Here is a 24,307-nt window from a genome sequence, read left to right on the forward strand (position 1 = left end):
TGTTCCCAAGAAAATGACATTTAAAGTGGAGACCTTAAAGATGAAGAAAGATAGAAGAAAAAGGGACATGAGCTGAGACAGAGATGTCCACTTTCAGGGAAAAGAGGACAACCACAGAGGGGACAAGTCAATTTCTGATGAAGGGCATCAGGACATGACCCCTGTTACCATGTGAAAAGCTCCTGCTGGCTACTGTGGGGCGAATGGAGTGGCAGGGGGCCAAGGTAGAGTGAGTGCAAGGAGTACTTAGGAAGTGGCAGCGGTCCCAGGTGAGCCACCACCTGCCAACCCTTTGCTTCTTTTTGACTCACTGGCTGCGCCAGCAGGATGAAGGAGCTTCCTGGCCCTGTCGCAAACTCTTGCACATCTCAACAGGGGAATCAGGCATCTCACACCAGAACTAAATACATGTTAAAATAAAAGGCTCAACCGGTATTACAATGACAACAGGCATGGCTATTTAAAGTTAGAAAATAGATTTAAATTGCAGAACTACAGAATTTGGTCTTGACTAGGTAGAAGGGTTATTTTTCACAAGATGTCTTAAATCTACGGAATTTTAGAGCTGCAAAGAATGTAATTTTACAAATGAGAAAAGAGAAAAAGAAGCCGAGACCCTGAGAGGGGCAATGGTAGCCAGCATCACACATCTCATGATGCATGTGTATCTCTCCTCTCAAACTTGTGTTTAGCCACAGAATAGAAGGAATCTAGAACCTTGATATTAACCTGACATCGAAGACTCCTTTGATGTTTCTCTTCACTTAGAAATAAATATGTTATTCCACCCTGCTGGCTCCTTCAGAGATATGATGATGATATAAATAACAGCTAATTTTGAACAGGTGCTTAGTAGGCGACAGGATTTATACTAAGCACTCTATATATTAAGTTGAACTACATGATATTGCCAATATCTGATTTTTTTTTGCTCTACCAAAAAGTGACTTCAAATAATTTCATCTCAATTCATTCTCTCCGTTAATCTTTACCAGCTTCCCATGAAGCGAATATTATTATCACATTCATTTTATAGATAGAAAGACTGAGGCTTTAATTGGAAAACAAAAAGTTTTCTTCCCACAAGTATAGTGATATTCTTATTAATGGGTGATAAATAATACACTTGTGTGCAAATCAATGGCCTTAAATAATGGAACATACATAGGGCATGAGCATTAATAGCTCACATATCTTAAGTTTCTCAGTGATTTGGGGTAAATTTCTAACCAATAAATTTTTACAAGATTTAAATAAATGCTTTTAAAAATTTTATTTATGAATATAAGCAACAGGCATTAGAAAATAAGAAATTTGATGTTTGTGCATCGTGTATCTGCTACATCCTACATAGAAATGTTAAAAAGCTGTAGCTCAGGGCTCACTAGAATGAATTAATTGTCCTGGAATTTTTCATTATGCTCAAATGAAGAAGCAAAGTGATTTTACAACATGGTCCTCATGCAAATTATAACCAAGATAATTTTGACTCAAGACCATTTGGTTGTGTGATTATTTGCAAGTAACATTGTCCTGAATTCACAACTAAATAGTTCACAAATCGCCATGCTGCTCAAAAATAATCAATACTAAGTAAATGAGATGGTGTTGTGTTGAGTTAGAAAAATAAATTGGCAACAACTGTGAAATGGGCTTTGGAAAAAAAAAAATTAAAGGCAAGTGACTTCTCTTCCAACATGAACAAGAACTTCTAACATCCGACTCACAATAAGAAAAATATTTACCAATGCCATGCAGTTTTTCATCTCTAAATGATGAATCCTCCCAGTTCAAAACTTGACTGCTGGCCCTCTGTTAATTTAGTCAGCAAACACTTATTGAGTACCTATCAAAGGGGCCTCACGCATCAGTAATTCCATATGCTTTCTTATTAATTGTCGATTGTTATTCTAAGCGTCTGCCAAAAGTGAGTATGTGTTTTTACTTCTAACGAAGAGGCAGTATTATTTCATCTGAAACTTTGGCCAGGGGTCCACAGGCTCCCTTACAGCCTGGCCTCACTCAGGACTCCATGTCACTGAACCTTCAAAGGCTGGCTCTCAAAACAATCCAAATTCAAGTCAGGAATCAGAGCACCTTTGATTCTAAGTGACCACCGAGCACCTAATATTGTTTCCCCTTCAGTAAAACAGGTGGAAACCCCTTGCCTTACTTCCCTAGTGATGTAAAAATAATACAATGGTATAGTAAGAAATCAAACGTGCTTGAAAAATTGCTGAGAAGGGTTAAACAGAAACAAAGGGTTTTTAAAGAAGAAAGTGATATTCGTAGGTGGTATTTCCAGTCCTTTCATTTTATAAAGAAAGAGCCTGACACAGGAGGTAGAGAGGTTTGCCCATGCTCGCTCACTTACAGGAAAGCCAGTTTGGTCTCCAGAGCCCTCATCCAGTGCTTTTCTTATGCCAAACTACACTGTTATTATTCATGTTGTTGTTATTATTATTATTATTATTGATGTTAGGGAATCTAAGAATGTCTTTAGATATATAAAAAGATTAAGTTAGCTAAGCGGCTGTAATCGTCTGGATAAGAAACGACGGTCTATAAGGCATAACGCTTTGTGCAAAATAACTCTAGTCTCCTGGGAACTTTTCCAAGGGATAAAGAGGTTTACCATTGCACCTCGCACATTTTGGACAATTCAATGCTCAGGGAATATTATTCCAAGATATCAGGCGAGCGATGACTATTGAGACAAATAGAATTAGAAACATAAAAATGTTGACGCTAAATCTATCACCTATTTCAGTTACCAGTTTCATTCATTATAAATTAAGGAAATGGGGTTAGATCATCACTCGGGTACCCACGAATGCTAACATTTTATTAATCTAGGCCCATAAAGTTTAATATATTTCAAAGAAAGCGCAAATTCTATCCAATCATAACATTTGCCACACAAAATATTATAATTTAAAAATTAAACCTAAACTTGCAGGAGAAAATAAAAAGCTGAAAAATGTTAAAGCTAAATTTACTCTTGTAGAACTTTTAGAACTGAAATCACCTAATATGACCATCCCATCTCTTGACTTTTCTCCACATTCTCTTCTAATTTCTCTTATTGTACTTTTTAAGTTTTTTTTGACAAGCATATCTGTGTCCCTTATGTCTTTCTTTTATTCCATGTTTATCTTCATGATTCAGCCCAAGTCTAAATAGCAAATACTCTTTTTAATAAAAGACAAAACAAAGTGCTTACATACCCCATGACGGTCCTCAAAGTACGCCAGGCTGGTTTTGGTTAAAACAAAGAAGCGGACTTTAAAGTTAGAGGGAGAAGTTCTTCTCTTTTGCTGGGATTTTTTGATGAGTTGTTCTTCCAGAAGGATAAAGTTATTCATGATCCAATTCTTGAAAAGTGATGCACCTTGGGCATCACCCCTCAGCACAACCAGAGGAGATAGCTTTGGGGCAAGGAATGCAATGAGGAGCCAGTTGATCTGGAGAGAGTTGTTCTAAGGCAATTCGCCTCCAATGTTATCGCTCTATCAACGCTCAGTCAACATCGCTGAGCTTCTCCTCTGATGTCAAAGGCTGTAACCACATCCTTTCAAAATTCACACACAAAAAAAGAGGCATAGGTAGAAAATATACATACTCTTTGCTGTAGGGCTTGGACATGATATTTGAAAAATGTTGGACTCAAAATGATATGAAGGATTAGAGTTTAATCTTTTTAGTTTCTGGTTTAGCCCATCCAAATAGTTAAGGCATGTAGCATAAGAGGTAGGAACATGGGTGCTGGAGCCATTGGGCATAGTTTGTGTATTAGTTTCCTGTTGCTGCTGTAATCATAAACTCAGTGGCTCACAAATTTGTTATTTTACCATTCTGTTAGTTCAGAAGTCCAAAATGGGTCTCGCTGTGCTAAAATCAAAATGTCAGCAGGATTGGGATCCTTTCTGGGGGATCTCTAACACAGAGTCTCTGTTCTTGCCCTTGACAGCTTCTCAGACCATCCATGTTTCTGGCTCCTGGCCCTCTGCCTCCATCTTCAAAGCCAACAACAGTGGGTCACATCCTCTCATCTCATACAGCTGTAAGGTCTTCCATACTTAAGGACCCTTGAAATGATCTTGGGTCTGCCGGATAATCTAAAATAATCCCCCTATTTTAAGGTCAGTTGGAGTTGATGAGTATATAAGGGTGACCAAAACCCCCCCATGGTCTTGAGTAGTGGGGAAGACAAACATTAATCTACAAATTGCCCTCCAAAATTTACAATTACAACTGTCATGATGGGCATGAAGAGAAAGTGATTCACACATAAAAAAGAATGTTTAAGAAGAATGTGTTGTGTGAATAGTCACTGGCCTGGGTTGGACAATTAAAAGAGACAATGGTCATAAAACACTTAAGAGAAATATCTTGAAGTTTACTTTGTTTAATTTAAATGAAAACCCATAGGAATTTCTCCATGCTACAAATGGATGATTGCTTTTCTATCCTAAAACTTAGTGGAAAAGCAGAAAATAAGTAAGTCCTTCAAAATGGCATAACAGACAAAGCATGCATGGGCTCTGAAGACAAAACTATATTGGAATCCCAGCTTTCTTGCTTACTAAATTGTTTCTCTTTTAGTGATGATCTCATCTCTTTTTTAGGGTTCTTTTGGGGACCGAATCCCACAAACTCTGTGAACTGTGGGTGCTGTGTATCTTGCCTTAGAATTAGTACATAGTTGAAATATAGTATGTGAATCCTACTTCTAGTGTAAAGTAAATAACCAAGAAATCTCAGTGTAAGCAGAGATGGCATATATTGGATAAGGCTAAATAATAAAACAAAACAATCATATTGCTGTATGGGATTGCAATTATCAAAAATTGATTTTTAAATGTAAATTATTAGACTACTTATAAATTATTACACTAAATGTTAATTTTGTTTCATATATTGGATGCCCCAGCATAATCAAGGCATTCAGGATGGTGGGGGAGGCGTTACTTTAAATGATCCTCCTTCCCCCATCTGAAATTTTAAGACACGTGTGGAAATACACTGTCCGAAAGAGATAGAATTTTTTTTATCTTTGGAATATGGGCTTGATACAGGGATTGCTGTTTTCTTCAATCTTCAATTTACTCTTATCCTTCTCCTTGGTAACTGACTCCTTGAATATTATCTAGGCATCTGTCCAGCCAGAATGAAGGTTACGTTTTTAAGTTATGTAACTGTTTCTAGATAATGGAACATAGGAGAAGTAATGAGCACAACTTCCAAGAAATGTTTTTAACGGCAATCATCATACCCTTTTCATTCTCTTTTTCCTCTCTTCTATTGACTAGAATGTGAATGTGATGGTTGCAGCTGGAGCAGCTCTTATGTCATGAGGTAGAAATTACACATTGAGGGCAATGAAGCATAAGATAGAAAGAGCATGGGGTCCTAGTGAGCTTGGATCCTCCACACCAGCTTGGGTGCACTTTTTTTTTAAAACATAAAGACAAATAAAATTTTATTCTCTAAACTCTTGTAATTTCTAAGTCGTCACAAACAATAAACCTAATTTAACTAATACAGCGTTATATTCCAAACTGGACTGTAAACTTCTTTGAGAGCAGTCGATTTCTACCTGGTTTGTTCAGGTTGTAAGATTTACAGACTTCACAAAGTGTTTTTATGCGGGAAAACAAAATACCATCAGTAGCTATTGTGATAGGAGCCTTTCATTTGCTAAGTCTCCATGGAATGCAAGCATAAGTAATTTTATTCTCTCTCTCATAGCACCTTCAAATCCACTCACTGGAACTGGTCTTTGTCCTCACATAAATGTAACTTTAAGGACCCATATTCTTCCTGTCACTCTTAGGAAAACATACATAAAGATAAATAACCCTTCGCTTTGCTTTAAAAAGTTCAATTTTCAGGAGCCAAATTAAAGAAGCTCCCATTTGTCAAAGATGGAACAATTAAGGCATCAAAAAGAACAATGACTACAATACCGCAATGAACTAAAGAACAGCCGACATGTTAAAATCAGGAGTTCATAAGATACTTGAAGAAAAATCCCTACGCAGCCATAAGAAGAGATGAAATACTGCCTTTTGCGACAACATAAAGGGACCTTGAGATAATCATGCTAAGCAAAATAAGCCAGACAGAAAAAGTTGAAAATCACATGATATCACTTACATGTGGGATATAAACCTAAAAGCAACAAATGAACAGGACAAACAAACAGAGACTCAGAGACATGGTCTATAGGCTAGTGGTTACCAGAGGAGAGGGAGGAGGGGAACAGAGGAGGTAGACGGGGTAAAGGGGGTCAAATATGTGGTGACAGAAAGAAATCTAACTATGAGAGGTGAACACACACACACACACACACACACACCCCTTACTGTTAAAGTGTACAGCTGAAACATTGGATTTCATGAACCAAGGCCACCATAAAAATTAATTAATTAATTTAAAAAATGAAAGAAAGAGAAAAATCCCAACGAATCCATCACTTTTGGAAGAGGCTGGAAACCCGATTTATTATTCTAAAACCCGGAAAACAAAGGAAAAGAATAAAGCATACTTCTGTTTCTCCCGAGGAACTGTGTTTTAGTTTAGTAATTAAATATTAAATGAGAGAAAGTCCTTTAGAGAATTACAACTAATAAATGGAATGATAAAACATCACCGCTCTGCAATTCTAATGGCATAACGGATCTAGGCGATGATCATCAATGGCTGCTAAAATCGTTATGTGAAAGCCACTAGGAAAATTTATAATTTACGTTAGACTGATAACACCGTAACGTACTGCTCAATTTTAGCATTCCAAAAGGAGAGACCACCAGACATTCTGTTTCCTGATGTGATGCAATAAGAAGCACGCAAAACCACCAAGGCAGAAGTCTCGCCAAAATTAAACACGAATCTCGTCAAACCTCTAGATCTACATCCACGTTTGCAGGAAATGCAGGAGAGAGAGGAACATGACAGATGCATGGAGATGCAACTGGACAAGTCCAAAATACACAAAACACGAACGACAAATGACCTGTTTGTCTGCAACACAGAAGTCAGAGGGAGAACCTATAGACTAAAAGGGGCGTTAAGCGACATGTCGAGCATGTGATGATTTTGTTTGGATGTAGATTTGAACAAATTAATCGTGTATCGGACGGTTGGGAAATCAGAACACTGACTTATATTTGAGGACTAATAAATAATCATTATTAATTAGCCATTAAATTATTAATTTTTAAAGGTGTGGTAATGACACTGTTGTTACCTTAAAAGAGTCTTTATTTTGCATAGAAACGTAATGAAATAATCATTTACAAAATAACAAGACACCTGAGATGTGCTTTGTTATAATCCAGTGGAAGGGAAGAAATAGGTAGGGTTTGGCCATGAATAGACAATTGAAGCTGGGTGATGGGCAGGGTAGAATGAGGGTACTTCCTTCGATCCTCTTTACATTGCTATATGTTTGAAAATTTCCATGATGTAAGGTTTTTTAAAAAAAGGCCTGTCCAGTTCAGTATAATAATCAAAGCTCCGAACATATTCAATTTAACGCTTTTTCCTCAAGGTATGCCTAAGTCTACTTCGGGCTTCTAAGCATGTTGCCTTTTCCACCACATCCTAACATTTCCTCCTTCCTAAAAGACTAGCCTGGCTCCTAACCTACCCCATCAGGCTCAGCTTCATGGAGGAAGAAGGGAAGAAGGAACAGCTTCCAATGAGGCTAAGCTGTAATCTGGGGTTAATGAACTCTGAATGTGGTAGAAAGACAATTGCTGCTTTTCCTTTCATGGGAAACTTTTGTTGTGTGTTTTGTTGTTATCATTAGTTTCAGAGGGTTCTTGATATGAGAGATGCCACTCAGATTGGCCAATGAACCTGGCCCTCAGCCCTTGGGCTTCTGCTGGTCCATTTCCAGTGTTCCCTCTGCTCTTCCCAATTCCATTGGGATCCCTTTACCCATCTCGATTATCCTCTTGGGTGTATTTTCTTTGAAAATGAGCTACACACCACTATTCCTTCCCATGGCTCTACTTGAAGACATTGGCAACCTTGCCCTGCCATTAATGGATGTACCACTTGCCCCAAGTACAGCCTCTTCTCCTTCTGACAACAAATATGCAGACTTCCACAAGCCTTCACCATTATGTTTCTCCAAAAGCGATTTAGACACCAATCCTATGTCTCTTAAATTCTGAGATTTACGCCAAGCTCACTGAGTAGTCCCTTAAAGGCCCTGCCACTAGGCTTCAGGTACCAACCAGCTGCCTTTTCTCCTGGGCAGATTGTGAGAGGAAATGCACAGTGCACCCAAATCCCTCTCCTGAGTTTTCAAGGCTTTGTGTTCTAAAGGCTACAGGTGGATGAACACTGCTACTGGAAGAACCTGTTTTGCTTCTTATTGTGTCAATCTTGGATAATACAATACTCCATTTTAGGATAGGAAAGTACTTGATTCCTTTAATTGTATTATTTTATGCCTTTGTGACATCAACTGAAAAACTGAGTTGAAAAGCCTCATTTAACATTCTATAACGTTCTATAATTTTCTAAAGAAAAAACCAATTCACCCTGGCACTACTGGATCTGGATCCTAATACGATGACATCAGAAATCTTGGTTTTTTCTTCTTAGTTCTGTGTTGACTTCATGCGTAGGCAGGCTTTCCTCCACGGCAGCAAAATAGGCTGGCATTTTACCAGTGGAACTGGATTCTTTTTCCTTATAATAGTTCCAGCATAGGTCTCAGAACTGTGAATTATTGCCTTGGCTTGGATTGACAGGCTAACACGTACCTCGATCGTCACAGCCAAGGTGAGAGAATATTCTGTTGTCTATTTCTAGGTCTGCCTGCTCTCCTGAACTTGGGGGTGGGATACAATCAGCCCTACCAAACCGCGTGGACTGAGAGCAAGGGGAGGTGGTCCTCCAAAGGAATAGCAGCAGAGTGTTGCCACTGGAGGAAGAGGAATGGCTGCTAGCTCAGCGATAAACGATTTCTCCCTTACACTGACCTAAAGTCCATCTTCATTGCTTTATCATTTGAGGCCCTATATTTCCAATCCTCTTCTCTGGTCCAGGGAACAACCATTTAGATAAGTGAAGATGCTTCTCATATAACTCCAGAGCCCTACTGTGACCAGACCAAGAGATCCCTCAACTGTTCTCTTAGGATGTGGCTTGGAAGCCCTTTATTTTCTTTATGGTTCTCATCCAAGCTCGATCGGGTTTATTTGTATCTGTTTAAGAATGAGACTCAAGAGATTTGGTAATTACATTGACTCTTCTGAAATTATTATTTTTTTAAAAATTCTTATTCCTTCTAGAGCTATCAATCCTAGAGAAAAAAAAATAGCATAAGCACATAAAGATATATGTACAAAATGTTCAATACAGTGTTGTTTGTAACAGAAATGAATTATATGAACATCAGTGAGAAACTAGTTAAATAATTTATGGTATATCTATTCAATAGAACACTACAAGGTTATGAAAATGAATAATGTATATCTAACGCTTTGCTCTAAATAAGTACAAAGTACATTATTAAGACAGAAAAGGTGCTGACCGATAAGTATGGCACGATTCTATTTTTTATTTTTTATTAATGTGTACGCATATGCACAGGGCAACATCAGAAAGTTTATAGTGCAAACTTCCAGCAAATGGAACTGGAAAGGTAAAGAGATATTTTCGCCTTTTAATTTATGTAATTTGAAAAGATGATATTGTGGGAGAATTTTTTACTTTCCAATTTAAAATAAAACAAAGTCCTTTGTCAGAAATTGTTAGTTTGATTAGCAGAAGACAATGATAACTGAGGCGACCAGGAAGTTTGAAGCTAATTTTTTAAAATATATATACATGAAAATGAAATATATTCTATTACAAAAAACAGATTAGCAAATAGACAATAATAATAATAACTTCTAGCCTCACTCTTCAGTGATAATCAATGTTAATATTTATTTTACATTCTTCCAGTATTTTTTAGTTCAATTTGATCTTCGATTGCAATAATCATCCCAGCTTTGAGATCATTTACTTCCCTCTACCTGTATAGAGGTTTTAATCTTTGTTTTTAACTTCAGTGTTAACTAAGTTTTTTTTTTCATTTGTGTGTGTATTTAACTGCAACTTTCTTCAGTTTAATATCAAAGAAATAAATGGCATATAAATACAGCAAAATTGGAAGCTGAGAGAGGGAAACAGGTATGAGTGTTACGCGCACGGCAGATTTTTGGCTGTAGGTGGGGGCTCAATATGGCCGAGCAAGACAGAAACAAGAAAGGAGAAGAAGAGCAGGAGGGGAAGAGAGGCGACACTAGGTGGATCGGTGTATTCAGAAATGCGATTATTTAAATTGCCTGTCTGGCTCTTTTTTGTACACCAGCTCATTTTCATTTTAAACCCAGGGCAGAGGCAAGTTGATTTGCATACTGGCCCTCAGGGGAAGAGTCTAGGTGACTGTGGTCTCTCTTCTGACAGCCAGAGGTAAGGCAGAAATCAGGCTGGCTTCCTGAAGTCCTAGGAGCCCAAAGCTAACCGCAGCTCATCCCACGCCATCTCAACTTAGCAGCACCAACATAAAAGTACTGTGGATTGTATTTTAGGCCAGGGGATTTACCCAGCACATACATACTGTGTACAGTATGGAAATCTCCCCACCCTCACATCCTGCCTAGCTCACGGTGCCCTCTCTGGTACATACTCATTGAAAAAGCTATTTATAGTTGTCTTCTTGCCTTGCTTTTCAAAATAATAGATGGGGAGCAAACATGATTGACTTGAAACTTCTTTCCATATAAATATGTAAACTTCACCCATACAACCTTGCATGTCTACATATTCTACACAGTGTTTCGTGTTTTCACTCTTCACATCTCTTCAATCTTAGGCCCTTTAAAAATTTTAAATGTATAGAAAGCTATACTCAGAATTGTGGGTCTGTCGATTTTTCTTCTAATGAAACAATTATTGTTGGTTTTAAATACTGTGATAAGTGTTATTAGATGCACCATTTATTCAATTCATTATTACTCTGTCATGTTTTTAATTGCCCTCCTGTTCTGCTCTCTCTTTCATAAGTATGTTCTACTGGACTGTAAGCTTTCTGAAGTTAAATTCATGGCTTATATAAGCTTCGTTGCATTCCTTGTTGGGAAAAATTACCCCAAACTTGTAAATTAAAAAATTATAAAGCAGGCAACATGTCCTTTCGTCGTCAAATCAAAGCACTGTTCAACATGCCTGCCCGAGGATTATTTAATTATCTAAGAGAAGGAAGTAAGACAGTGGGATCGGATCAATAAATCAAGGCTGAAATATTGCTATTATTTTTAACAGCTTTATCGAGATACATTTTGCATGTCAGAAAATTTATCCATTAAAAGTACATAGTTCAGTGGTTTTTAGTATGTTTACAGAGTTGTGTAACTACCACTATATAATTTTAGAGCATTTTCAATACCCCAAGAAGGCTATTATTGATTAAAACTTCAGACTCTGTAAAGTTCTATAATAACTTATAGATTTTTGTTTAAAAGAGATGAAAAAATGATTTGTTTAGTAAAAAAAAAATTATAATTTTACTTTCCTCGATGTCAATGCATATACCTAATTTGCCTTTGAACCAACTTTACCATCCTGTTGGTTCCCTTATTGATGAGTAAATTAAATCTTTGGAGTGTTTTCATTCTATATTTGTATGAGAATCATATTTACCAATTTTCGAAACTTGTATTTTGATAATCTGAATGTTCTTAGCAATAATGGGCACATAGTGAACAATAAATAAATATGTCCATCTTTTTTTTTGATAAGGGATGTATTGGACTTTTAAACTTTTGGAGGAAAGGATAAATTTTTGAAAGATCTTAAAGAAAAATCAGAAAATGAATTTTGAATAATATTCTGTATTTTGGTTCTCAAATTCTAAAATTTGCTGCCAGAGAAAGTTAAATTTGAATGAAGCTATTTACTGGCTTAACACTTTTATAAGCGTATAAACTCAAAGTATTATTTATTTTTGCATAAGTAGTATATGCAATGGAACAAAATCTGAAAGTTATAAAAAGGAAGGCCCTGGAAAGTAAGTCTCCATCCCACCATTTCCCTTAGCCAACAAGTTGCCCAAGGATTCTGCTGTTGCCAGTTTCTCGTGCATTCCCTCACAGTAACACACAAGCACACATTTAAAAGTTTTTTATTAAAAAATACATGGCATACCATAGCTGCCATTTCGCAACTTGCTTTTTCACTTCCTACTATTTATTGAAGATTGTTCAACATCAATATACATAACAGTTGCCTCAGTCGGGCCATGTCTAGTAGCTGATTACTTCTCACTATTTTCACCGCTACCACACAAGTCTCACCCATCACCATCTCTTGCAGCAGCCACTCAGTCTCCATGTCCGTCCTCTTTGTTCGTTTACAATCTCTTTCCATCATGGTGGCCAGAATGATCCTCTATATATGCAGGTCAGATCATCTGGCATTTAGAGCAAAGCCAAAGACTTCATAATGTCTTATAAGGTCTGTCCAGCGTGATCTCCTCCCTATCATCACCGCCTCTACCTCTTACCTCATTTCCAACCACTTTCCCTCACTCCACTCTTGTCTACTGCAGCCCCCTTGGTATTCCTCTAACATGCCAGGCATGGATCTTGGCCCTTGCTATTCCCCTGGACTGAAAGGATACTCCCCCAGACGTCTGCATGGCTTCCTCCCCGAACTCCTTTAGGTCTTTGCTCAAAGGTTACTTCTCATTGAGCCTTCCTTGGCCACCACCTCTAGCTCCTCATCCCCTGCCTATGCTCCCATCCCACCTGCCTACTTCATCTTTCTCCATAGTGTTTATCAGCAATGAGCATACCATATAATTTACTCATTTATTGTCTGGGTATACACTCGGTGAGAATAAGGGTACTTGTTTTTGTCCATTGCTGTATTCCTAGCACCTACAACAGGGCCTGGAACAAAGTAGGCATTTAATAATATTAATTCAATGAATGAATAAATTTATGCTGCCTAGTACTTGGGTATTTTTGTTCTATTTTTGTGACCCAGCCTAATGCAGTTTCACCATTTGGTTTCTTGTGACCTTGAAGTTGCTTAACTACTCCAAGCCTTGAATTCCTCCTCTATAAAGCAGGGACAGTAGTTGCACCTACACTTTACAGGGGTGTTGTGGATATTAAATTTTTTTAAAGAATGCAAAATGGGTAGCACCATACCTGATTTATAGTAAGTTCTCGATAATATGATTGATTTCTTTTGTTACTAATCATTCATAAGAAATGGACTTTTGAGAAGAATACATGGTCAAGTATAATATAGAAAAACCTCATTTCTTATTTTTAAACCTAATAGTGTCAGCTTTGAGTGATTACGTCCTTACGATAGAATAAAAGCCACTTTGTTCTTTTTTTCAGAGAAGTCATTTAACATCTTTAGAAAAAGCATTTTAGTGCTTCAGAAGTATGGACCTTTATCTTTGCATTTCTATTTTCTGGATGGTCTGGAAAATAGTAGTTGCTCAATATTTTCTGTTGAGTAAACAAATAAAAGGGTGACTCTTAATGGGCACAAATAAGTTCATATTTATTGAAAAGCTGCAATGTGCCAGGTACTGCAGTAGGCACCAGGGATATAAAAAAAGAACATTTAGGGATTGAAGTTTATTTCAAGACCTTCACATAGTTTTCACTGAGGTTGGGTGATATATTTTATCTCAGAAGTAGTTTTCTAACTGAGGGAGGGGGAATTTGGATTCGTCACCTTTTGCAAAGTGAAAAAAAAACTCCAGGAAGAAGAAAAAAAAAAGGACGTCTTTGCCTAATTTCTCTGAAGAGCTTTTCAAAGAAACAAAACATCAGTGATTTATCAGGTAGACATCAAGAGATTTGCAGTAGGCATACCAGTGTGGGAAATCCTATGGTGATTCAAGACCACTATGAATTCCTGTTGTCCCCATAAGTCCCCACGCATATTGCTAACCTTGAACAGTTCTATATTTGGTACCCAACGAGAATCTAAGGGTGAGCCATGCAGCTTGAGGCAGAGAAAAAGCCTTGACCTGAGTCCCAAGATCTGAGATAGAAGGTGGCTCTGCATTCTGACCCCGAGCCTCAGTTCCTCACCATAAAATTACACTTTTAAAAATTTGCCTCCTTCGAATGTGAAAATGGATGAGATAATCCTCTACTCCCTGGAAACCACTGTACGAATGGGACTGTGATTCTGCTAGGGAGAAGAAGCCCTTTGGACCACTTCACTCAACAATTTCTTTAACTTGTGAGTACCCGTGACCATGGCACTATGCACCGGGGACGTGGAGAACGACAAATGACAGGACCCTTCCATTTAGCAAATACCCAGTCCACTTCCTGAATTTTATCCCCGGGCTGTAATTAAGCAAAAGCAAAAACACAATTGCAGGAAGACATCATTGTGACGACTGCAACAAAACTGAAAGCAACCCAGTCTTTTGTAAAACCGCATGGTTTCCTCAATTATGCATCCCAATATTTTAATTAGAAAAAATATCTAGCCTACCTACACCTATGCCCCGGTAGGGTCAACCTCCGAGGTGTTGGTTTGTTTGAGGGGAGGCTGATGATCCTGCCCCAAGGGGGTGGCTGCTTGAAGGCCGGACAAAGGGGTGTGTGATGGTGACAGGTCACAAAGGACTGTGATGGATAAATGTGGTGCTGTGAGGAGATTTAAGCAGAGCCCTGCAGGGAGATGGGCAGTTGCCTTCACTCCCTCTCTCTCTCGGGGACTCGACTTGTGGCTGGTGGAGCTGTCTTAAATGAAGAGAACCATGAGCAGCGAATGTGTGTTACCTTACTACACGGCCCACAGCTACCGTTCGATGGGCGTGTTCAATACCTCCATGGGGGACCTGCAACGACAACTGTACAAGGGAGGAGAGTACGATATTTTCAAGTACGCACCGATGTTTGAGAGTGACTTTATCCAGATCAGCAAAAAAGGAGAGGTGATCGATGTGCACAACCGAGTCCGAATGGTGACTGTGGGCATTGCATCCACCAGCCCCATCCTCCCATTACCTGATGTCATGCTGCTGGCCCGACCAACTAAAGTCTGTGAAGAGCATGCCAGACACGCCCGGACCACCAGGGGGAGAGGTCGCAAGCCCTCAAAGACCCTAGAGCTCACCAGGCTGCTTCCCTTGAAGTTTGTCAAGATCTCCATCCACGATCGCGAGAAACAGCAGCTGCGCCTGAAGCTTGCCACTGGCCGTACCTTTTATCTGCAGCTGTGTCCCTCTTCAGATGCACGAGAAGATCTCTTTTGCTATTGGGAAAAACTTGTCTATCTCCTGAGACCACCAATGGGGAGTAGCAGCAGCACTCCGACAATCCAAACCAGGGACACGACAACCATTGAGGATGACGGAAGCATAGTGGTAAGCATCTGCAGAGACTCAAGACAGCAGGGCAGGGTGCTTTGGGAGAACAGCTCAAGCTGACCCTACAAAGCCTTTGGTGCTCTCTGAAGCTTGCCTGGGAAATGCATTCCAATTTTGAAAAGGCTCAGGGCCAAATGAGCCACCACGATGGCACTTACCGCACTGGGGACGCTCGAAGTCCTTCTCCGAATCGTCCCACAAGGCTGAATTTCAGAGAGACCTTAGGTATCAGCTGCTGTGGTCTCATACTCAGAGTTGTAATCCCTTCTACAGCACCCTGATTGTCATTGTTAACAGTTAGGAGGTCCTGCCTTCATTCCACCTCCCTGTGACATTCATGTGCTGATTGAATCAGCACACGCACGATTTGATTTAGCAGCCACCAAAATGTAAAATTTGTAGATCCCTCAACCCAGCAATCTCACTTCCGAGAATCTGTCCTGCAGAGATACAAGCACAAATCTGTAAAATAGAAGCGTATGAGGATAGGGAATTGTACCAGTGCTTTCCCCGGCGTGGGGATTGTTCATGCAAAACCACGTGGCTGTTGGAGACGGGTGCTGTAGACAGGATCTTGCATCTTATGGGAACTTAGATGTGATGGTTTGAAAGGTTCTCCTCATTAGAAGCCCTGAAGTTGCTTGGCTCTGGGATGAGAGAGGAGCAGACAGTTCTGGTCTCACCTTGTCATCTCTCTCTCACCTGTTTCTCCTCCCCCCGGCACAGACCTCAGAGCTCCATGGAGAAGGGGATAAGGATAAGGGGCTTCACAAGCCTCATAATGTGTCCAGAGCCACTTCTTCTGCTTATTCTGGGGGAGAGGGAATCCATCACGTCCCTCATGGAAATACTGGTTCACCTTTAGGCATGAAAACTCCAAGGACTGCCGAAGGAACAGCAAAGGCGGCAGCCACAGGCCTGGCCGTAGCGGGAACAGCAGCGAGCCCTACAGCAAGTGTGGCAGGAGCAGGGGCAGCAACGAGCCCTGCTGCAGCAGGTGCTTTGGGTGTAGCAAGAACCAAGAGCACGGGCACAGGCCAGGTAAGCACAGCCCTGGCAGGAGCCGCCACCAAGAGTCCAGGACAAAGTGAACCCAGCAAGGCCATCGCAGGGGCTGCCAACATATCCTCTGAGAGTATGAACGTGGTCTTGGCGGGCGCTGCAAGCTCATCCTCGTTAGGTACTTCCACCATAACGGCGGGGGCTGCCAGTCTCTCCCCAGAGAGCAGCTTGGTGTTTGCAGGTGCAGCGATGACCAAAAGTCCTGCCGCAGGAAAAGCCGAAGGCCCGGTAGCAAGGCCCCTCGTCTCCACCTTGCAGAGTGAAGGCTACATGAGTGAACGGGATGGAAGCCAGAGGGTGTCCCAGCCCAGAGCCGAAGCTCGGAAAGAAAAAAAAGAAAAGAGAGAAAAGAAGGACAGAACTACCACTGGGAAAAGTTCTCGTCACCACAGGACAGGAGGGAGCAAGTCAACCCGGAAATCGTCCTCCCACCGGTCCTTATCTGGCCATAGACACACACGAGATGACAAGAAAGAAAAAGGACAGGGCCATGTGAAGGGCAGAGGACACAGCTCTCACAAGACTGCCAGCCACAGCTCCACCGTGAAGGAGTCGAGGACAGCGCACAAAGTGAGCAAGAGCAGATCCGCCACCAGTTCAGGTACTTTAAGTAAGAAATCCAGTCGGATTGGCTGCTTTTTCAGGAGCCTCAGAGTCACTCCTGGTTCAAAAACTGTGGTCACACCACACGACAGAGAGGTCGACTTCGTGGCTAAGACGGTTGAGAAGTGCAACATAGAGACCAAGGTAGAGAAAGCTCCAGGTGGCCAGGATCTGGGGATCTGTGGTACCCTGACATCTGAGACAATGGAGACCATCATCATTGAAGCCAAAACCATTTAAATAAGAGCCCGGGCAGGAAGCCGCAATGGAGACCCAGCCCCGTGGAGGTATCCCTAGACAGTCAATTCCAGCTTTCTTTAATAAAAAGAAACCATACAACTCCAAAAGAAATGCTATCTTCTGTTTGAATTTCTATGTCCCGTAGCCCAGTAGTGACTTCACAGTAGCTTTTGTGATGTGAACGGAGCTAAAGCCTGAGACCCCAGCCTGCAGTCAGGCAGCACCCACCTCCCACCCACGTCCAGCAGAGCCAACACGAGTGCCCTGCCTCGTCTCCACCCTCTTCTGTCTTTGGTTTCCCTAAGACTGTGGCTGCGAGTCACAGACTTGATAGCAGCACCACCGCCACGTCCCCATGCCCTTGTTCCTCTTCTCCTCGGTGGTCTTTCAATATGGACTTGTCCATAGACTGAAGACAAGACCCACGTCTCTTCAGGGGATGATCAGGAGAGGAAAGGGGGGGATGCAGCAGCATGTGTAGGCAATCAGAAGAGTAAAGTTTATCATCTAGATCAGGAATTGGCAGCCCAAGGGCTAAATCTTGCCAACTGCCTGGTTTAGTAAAATTTTACTGGAACGTAGCCGCAGCCATTCATTTATATATTGTCTGTGGCTGCTTTCACACTGAAAAAACAGATTTGTGTAGTTGCAACGAAGACTGTATGGCCTGCGAAGTCTAATAAATTTACTCTCTGGCCCTTTAAAGAAAGGCTTAGCCACAATACATCTTAACAATTCTCCTTCCTCTTGGGTATACACTGTGGAGAAACTCTCACATAACGCTTGCTAGGAGATAACTAGGAAGATGGTTATAATAAAATAATTTGTAATTACAAAACCCTGGGAACAGCTCAAATGTTCATCAAACAGAAGAACTGATAAATTGTGTGCACCTACAGTGCATATAATACAGCAGTGATAGTGAATAGCAACGACCCATGTTAGCATGGAGGAATCTCACAAAATGTTAACTAATACAAGCAAGTTAGAAAAATGCATGTGATACAGTTCCATTTGTAGAAAAGTTCAAAAGTAAGATCAAACAATACGTTTGGGGGTAAATATTTGCTAAAAGTATAAACAAAAAACACAAAATTATGGATAGTGGATATCTATAGGGTGAAAGAGAGAAATGGTCTGAAAAGTACCTACAAAAAGCTTCAAGAGAGTGAAGATTGTTCTGTTAAGCAAAGGGGTATGTCCACAGTAATTTATTGTTGTACCTTGTTTATTTCAACATCTCTGAAATCAGCACGGTTCTAAATTGCTGTCAGCCAGGTGGAAGTTACTGCCTTAGAAATACCTTAACTTGTTTATTTTACTTATGTTTTCTTTTGCCCAAGAGAGGTAGATAACAAAATACCTAAGTCTGAAAGATATCTTTCAACAGCTATAAAATAAAAATTCTAAGTGGCATTATACTCGGAATCCAGGAACCTGGAAAAGGTCTAGATATATTGTAGAATAATCCAAAATGCTGTGTACTAATGAGCTCCGTAAAGTATGTATGCATGTGGAAGGTAATTCCCTCCCCCCAAATAAATGCCACACTAGAAATGAGATTATAACTTTAAAACATATCTATTGTAGAAAAGAAATTGCATTATCTTTTCAATTTAAAAGAAAGACGTAAATAAATTTCATGCATCTATGCAAACCATTGATTTGTTAACAACAGATGATAAAAGTTGAATTTGAGAAAAATAATTCATGTGTGTTTGTGTGAGCCTAGGGGTATTCTGCCCCACCTTGAAATTCTTTGCTCATTCTCTGTGATGATGTTTACTAGGATGGAAGTTGAGTTTCCAATAAAACTGGAGAGCAAATGTGTGGTAGAGGTGGAGGAGTGAGAAATGAGGTATTCTGAAAGGAGTGGTGGCTTAGGAATATCAGCGGAAGCCATTCTCAGTTGCTCTGGCGGGTGGCTGGAAAATCCCACCTGGTGATTTCTGATATACAAAGACCAATAGATGCTGGGGGTCCAGGCATCCTCGGTGTTGACTCTTTAAGCAGTGAATGAATACAGGTAGGAGAAGAGAAAGAGGCATGCTCTCAAAGACCTGAAAGGGGCTTTGGGGAAGCCTCCTGGGAATGAGAGGTTATGAGGTAGAGGAGAAAGGGGAACTCTTTCCAAAGCCTTTTACTCAGAGGCCCAAATTTACGCTAAGAGACAGGCTGAATTATTGTGGCTACAAATGGCTTAATCTCATGATTCTGTAGACCATGGCTCTATCTTTTGTTCTTCTATTAGTCCTGTCGTAGGCACTCATACCCCCACCCTGCACAGGGCTCCTTTAACATGAACCTAGTTTGTCCACCATGCAGGGCGTTGGCAGACCCACAATTTACACAAATGCCACCAAAGTAAAGTGGAGGTGGGGACTTGCCCACCACAGCGAGCTGCGCCAGGCGCTTTCTCTGTATTTCCTTTTCTATCTTGACAGTTCATCAAGAGAAGCATGCACAAATAAGTACGTATTTCAAAGCAGCAGATCTCTTCCTCTGGAGGGAGATATCAATGCAGGCACCAAGTCAATACACCTTATCAGATAAAGGCCAATATTTTCGATAGCAATATTGGTCGTCATGGTAGCAATTCTGCTGCCGCAAGTACAATGAGGCAACAGAAGGCCGATCTGCCGAACCCGTGTTCCAAACCAGCGCATGATACACACACATACGAAAGATGAGAAAGGGATCTTCCGCCAACAGTAAAATGAGGTCGTTCATGGGGTTATTGCGATCGAGTGGAGTCTGTCAGACAGAAGAAAGATGTGCTATGATGGGAAGCAGCCAGGTGCCTTTAAATATCGAAGGCAGTGTCATGGCTGGCAGGGTCAGAGTGAAGAGAGGGACACTGCAGAGCACAGCAGGGGACAGGTCACGGGAGGCGTGGAGGTCCAGGTACAGGGTTCCGACTTCTGACATTAGAGTAATGAAAAGCCGCTGAAATGTTTTAAGTAAAGGAGTGACTTGACTAAATTGGCACTTTGTAAAGGGCACTGGGGTTGCTGTGAAGAGGAATATTTGGGAAGGATTTTATTCTGATGTGACCTTGTGTCACTTCCTGTCTTTTGCCACGGGATCTATAAAATAAGGAGACTGGAGAGGACGTTTTGAAAAACACCTCTCCATTTGAAACACCCAAGTGGGATGGATATTCCTTCGATGAAGGACTTGTGGCCTGGGCTTCTGGAAATGCGGCACATGGGCAGACTTAGCTGGCAGTAAGTTTGGAAATTGCCTCGGCTTCAGAGAACTTCACCCGAGGTAAATGCTCTTCCCAGAGCACACAACAAGAACTGATTGATGTGGAGTGTGAAGGTCCGGCCATCTCAAAATCTGTTTCTCGGGGAACACAGTCTGCAACACTGTGTTAGTCTAATGTGCTGTGGCCACCTCCTCTGACTCCACTAACCTTGTGAAAGAGTTGGTGATAGCCAGGAAGGGTATTATACACCCTATATGGTTTCGAATTTAAATAATTTAAAAATAAAATACATTTCCTTATTGCAAAAGTATAGAACGTAACCACAGTAACAGCTACGACAAGTAATTCAAAAAGGCTTATCTGCCTTTTTTGAGGATTCTAAATCCATGTTACGATCTTCAGTCTGCCAGAGATAACAGGCCTTCAGTGGGACCTCAGTGTCCTTCAGTGGGACCTCATATGTGGGACACAAATCTTTGGGAGAAAAGTAAGTGTAAACCAGGGATAGTTTCCAAAGATCAGGGTTACTGCTGTCCCCTGCTGCTAAGGAAAGGTGTAGCAGGCACAAGAAACTGCGGGCACCCTCCCTCCCCTTCCACGTGCTGCACACAGATCTGGGTTGTTGAGGCTGTTATTAGCGATACGGTTTTTAGTAACCATGAGACAACAATAACAGCATAAATGGTGATTATGAATTGAAATCGTACAGCAGAGAACAATGCATTAGTGATGACTCTCACCCAAAGTGCATTGTTTCAAAAATTTATATGAGCTGGTAACAATTATATGTATACGATAAGAAGCAGAAACTGGAGATGAAAAATTTAATTTGCTAATTTCCATTTCTTCTGCCCGTGCTGATCAACAAGCAGAGACAATCAGTATTATTGATTACTAAGAGCTCAGAGATATTATTCATGAACCTGTCTACCAATGACAGATGTAGTAAGGCCAACACACAAAATCAGGGTGAATGGTGCTAGAACAGTTGGATTCTCACATGAAAAAAAAAAAAAGAAATTTCAACTCATCTTACACGATATATAAAAATTAACTCAAAAAGAACCATAGGCCTAAACTTAAAATTACAAAATATCTAGAAGAAAATACAGGGGGAAATTATTGTAACCTTGGGTTAGGCAAAGATTTCTTGGCTAGGACACAAAAAGCTGTGATCCATAAAAGAAAACAATTGGTAAATAGGATTTTATTAGAACTAAAAGATCTGCTCTTATCTAAGGCCACGCTACCCTGAAAATGCCCGATTCTGTCTGATCTTGGAAGCTAAACAGGGTCGGGCCTGGTTAGTACTTGGATTGGAGACCATCTAAGAAGACCAGGTGCTGTAGGCATTAAAAATAAAAATAAAAAATAAAATAAAATAAAAGGTCTTTGAAAGACACTGTTAAGAAAGGAAAAGATTAGCCGAAGATTGGGAAGAAAATATTTACAAAATACATATCTAATAAAGGACATATCCATTGTGTAATTTGTGTGTGCACATGCACAAGAATGTGTGTGCTCTTACAACTCAATAGTAAGAAAAAAAAAAAACAGAAAACAAAAAAATAAGCCAGTTAAAAAATGGGCAAAAAATTTGAACAGACAGCTCAAAAAAGACATGGCAAACAAGTTACTCAACACTAGGGAAATGCAAATTAAAATAACTACACAGCTATTAGAATCACAACGAGTAAAAGTAAAAAGGAATATGCCAAGTACATAGAGGATTTACAACAGCTGCAAATCCCACAGTTTGTTGGTAGAAATAAAAAATGGTACAACCTTTTTAAAAAACTGCTCAACACTTTCTTATATACTTAAACATATACCTATTACAAGGCTCAGCAATTCTATTCTTATGTAGTTACTCAAAAGAAATGAAAACATACAAAATGTCTATATGGATATTTAAAGAACTGAAAATAGCCCAATGTCTATCAGCTGGTGAATGAATAAATGAATTATTATTTTACCTTCGTACAATGGAATACACATGCAGTAGACTATAAGACTTTTTGCCTGTCTTTTTTATTTTCTAGAACAGTGCCTGGCAAAGTAGATGCACAATAAAGATTTGCTGAATGGATGTATTCCTTGTTAAGCTATACAAGGAACCTTTAAGGAATAAACTTTCCATTCAGATTCCAGAAATATAGCCACGTAAATATAGATTATTATATGCTGTATTTTCACTAGCATCTCTCATAATATGAATTTCATACCATTACTCAGGTGTAGTTTCTTATAAAGAACACAAGACTGAGAGTTGAGTCCTAGATTTTAGCCTCAATCCTGCTACTAACTAAGACATTACACCTTTGGGTCCAGTATATCCATTTCCAGAAATTTACTTATTTCTAAATAGAACTAATACAAAATGTGGTATGGTAGTTTCAATGGAGTATGGGAGAAAGTAAAAGATGAATGTTTAGATTTGAGCCTTTGTAATTGAGTGAAGTGTAAGTGCGTAAGGATGTGTAATACTGTTGGATGTGGAATCTGAGCGCAAAGAAGAGGAGTGTTGCCAGGGCCTGGCTAGCACCTGGCATCCCACTAAGAAGTGAGAACTGAGCCTTGGGTCAATTCAAATGATCAGATGTGCCAATACTGCTGAGTGGAGTAAAATGAGAAGTTAGAATGACCATTGGAGGGCACAGATATAGGCCACATTGGTCTCAGTGGCAGCGAGAAAAGCTTGTTTAGGATATGCTCAAAAGTGAATGGATTTCTTCAACAAATAAATTGATGAGGAGAGGGAATTGAGATGGAGGAAGGAATCTATAGATTAAAACGAACTAAAAGACATATTAGTCAGTCACCAAAGGGAGGACTTTATTAGATCCTGTAGCAGTTGGTGTCCAAGTACTGACTTGATTGTTGTGATACTAATTTATTTAAAAATGATTTCTATGATTATGTAAAAAAAATGAGTTATTTTTTAGTGATGCATGTTGAAATTAAATAATGTCTATAGGTAGATAATTGTTGAAATTGAGCAATGGGTACACTGTTCTATTCTATGTCTACGTGAACCCTAAGAAAGAAATTATCTGCCAAGAAGGACTTCTGGTTAAGTGGGCACAAATTTATAACCAGAATCTAGAGGCTGACAGAAGCTTCTTACCTACTCTGCATTTCAGGGGAAATCCACAGAAATAGCTGCGAGTGTCCTATACTGTGTACCTGTCTGAGTCAACCCTTATAAGGGAGTTTCTGGTATAGTCTTTTCACCAATGGGGTGAGACCTACTCTGTCCAATGGAAACTGTGCAGCTATAAGCCTCATTTGCATCTTTACTGACCAATCAGAGCAGCTTCAGAACAACCAATCAAAATATGCAATTCTGACCAATCGAGTCCAAGCTATTTGGACCAATCAGAATGTACTAATTTGGATCCTTCATTTGCATACAAGTGGACCAATCAGGGACTAGGGTGGGAACTTTCGCTAGGAAAAGAGGCCTTTCTGTGAAGGGACAGCGCACTTTTATTGTCTATTGGCAGCTGTTTCTTTTATTGGCAAAGTGTTTTCCTGAGTAGTTTTATTTTTCTCCGTAAGCCAGTCTGCGGACTCCTGGTGGCATTCAATTGGTGGCAGCGACCTTTAGTTGACTTTTGGAATTTTCCGTAAGAAATTTTTAAAAAGAGGAATCAAAGAATCTCATTTTAGAGAGGTAAAGTTGAGAAGTTTTATCAGAGTAACAATCTTATTTTTAATGTGCAACATGCTCTTGTACAAGTCCTATGAATTTAGAAATTTGT

The 24,307-nt window shown here is 40.0% G+C and overlaps 2 protein-coding genes and 1 pseudogene across 4 annotated transcripts in view; 2 read left to right on the forward strand and 1 right to left on the reverse strand.

Moving 5' to 3' along the window:
- The window catches only part of ITK (IL2 inducible T cell kinase), a 49,620-nt gene extending 46,109 nt beyond the window's left edge, over positions 1–3,511 (reverse strand). Inside the window, exon 1 of one of the 3 annotated variants that reach the window (XM_016167106.2) lies at positions 3,228–3,510. In XM_016167106.2, coding sequence (XP_016022592.1) covers positions 3,228–3,365 — 138 coding nt within the window. In that variant the 5' untranslated portion in view covers positions 3,366–3,510. Of the gene's footprint in view, positions 1–3,227 lie in introns of all 3 variants that reach the window. The other 2 variants (XM_016167107.2, XM_016167105.2) reach the window with 2 other exon arrangements.
- Positions 3,512–14,815: 11,304 nt separating this feature from the next.
- On the forward strand, positions 14,816–17,332 carry FAM71B (family with sequence similarity 71 member B). Its single transcript, XM_016166982.2, has 2 exons — positions 14,816–15,424; positions 16,154–17,332. Exons 1-2 carry the CDS (start codon positions 14,816–14,818, stop codon positions 17,330–17,332), a joined length of 1,788 nt encoding a protein of 595 aa, XP_016022468.2.
- A 4,444-nt stretch (positions 17,333–21,776) lies between these two features.
- LOC118606361 lies at positions 21,777–21,895 on the forward strand (annotated as a pseudogene).
- Positions 21,896–24,307: the final 2,412 nt, after the last annotated feature.

Source organism: Rousettus aegyptiacus, unplaced genomic scaffold, assembly GCF_014176215.1.
Source record: "Rousettus aegyptiacus isolate mRouAeg1 unplaced genomic scaffold, mRouAeg1.p scaffold_m13_p_7, whole genome shotgun sequence".
Classification (NCBI taxonomy): domain Eukaryota; kingdom Metazoa; phylum Chordata; class Mammalia; order Chiroptera; family Pteropodidae; genus Rousettus; species Rousettus aegyptiacus.

What these genes read in the sequence shown, in the direction of transcription:
- FAM71B (XM_016166982.2), top strand. Translation starts at nt 14,816, where the DNA reads ATGAGCAGCGAATGTGTGTTACCTTACTACACGGCCCACAGCTACCGT. An exon ending in AGGATGACGGAAGCATAGTG is followed by an intron (nt 15,425 to 16,153) that starts GTAAGCATCTGC and finishes CCCCCGGCACAG; the next exon opens with ACCTCAGAGCTCCATGGAGA.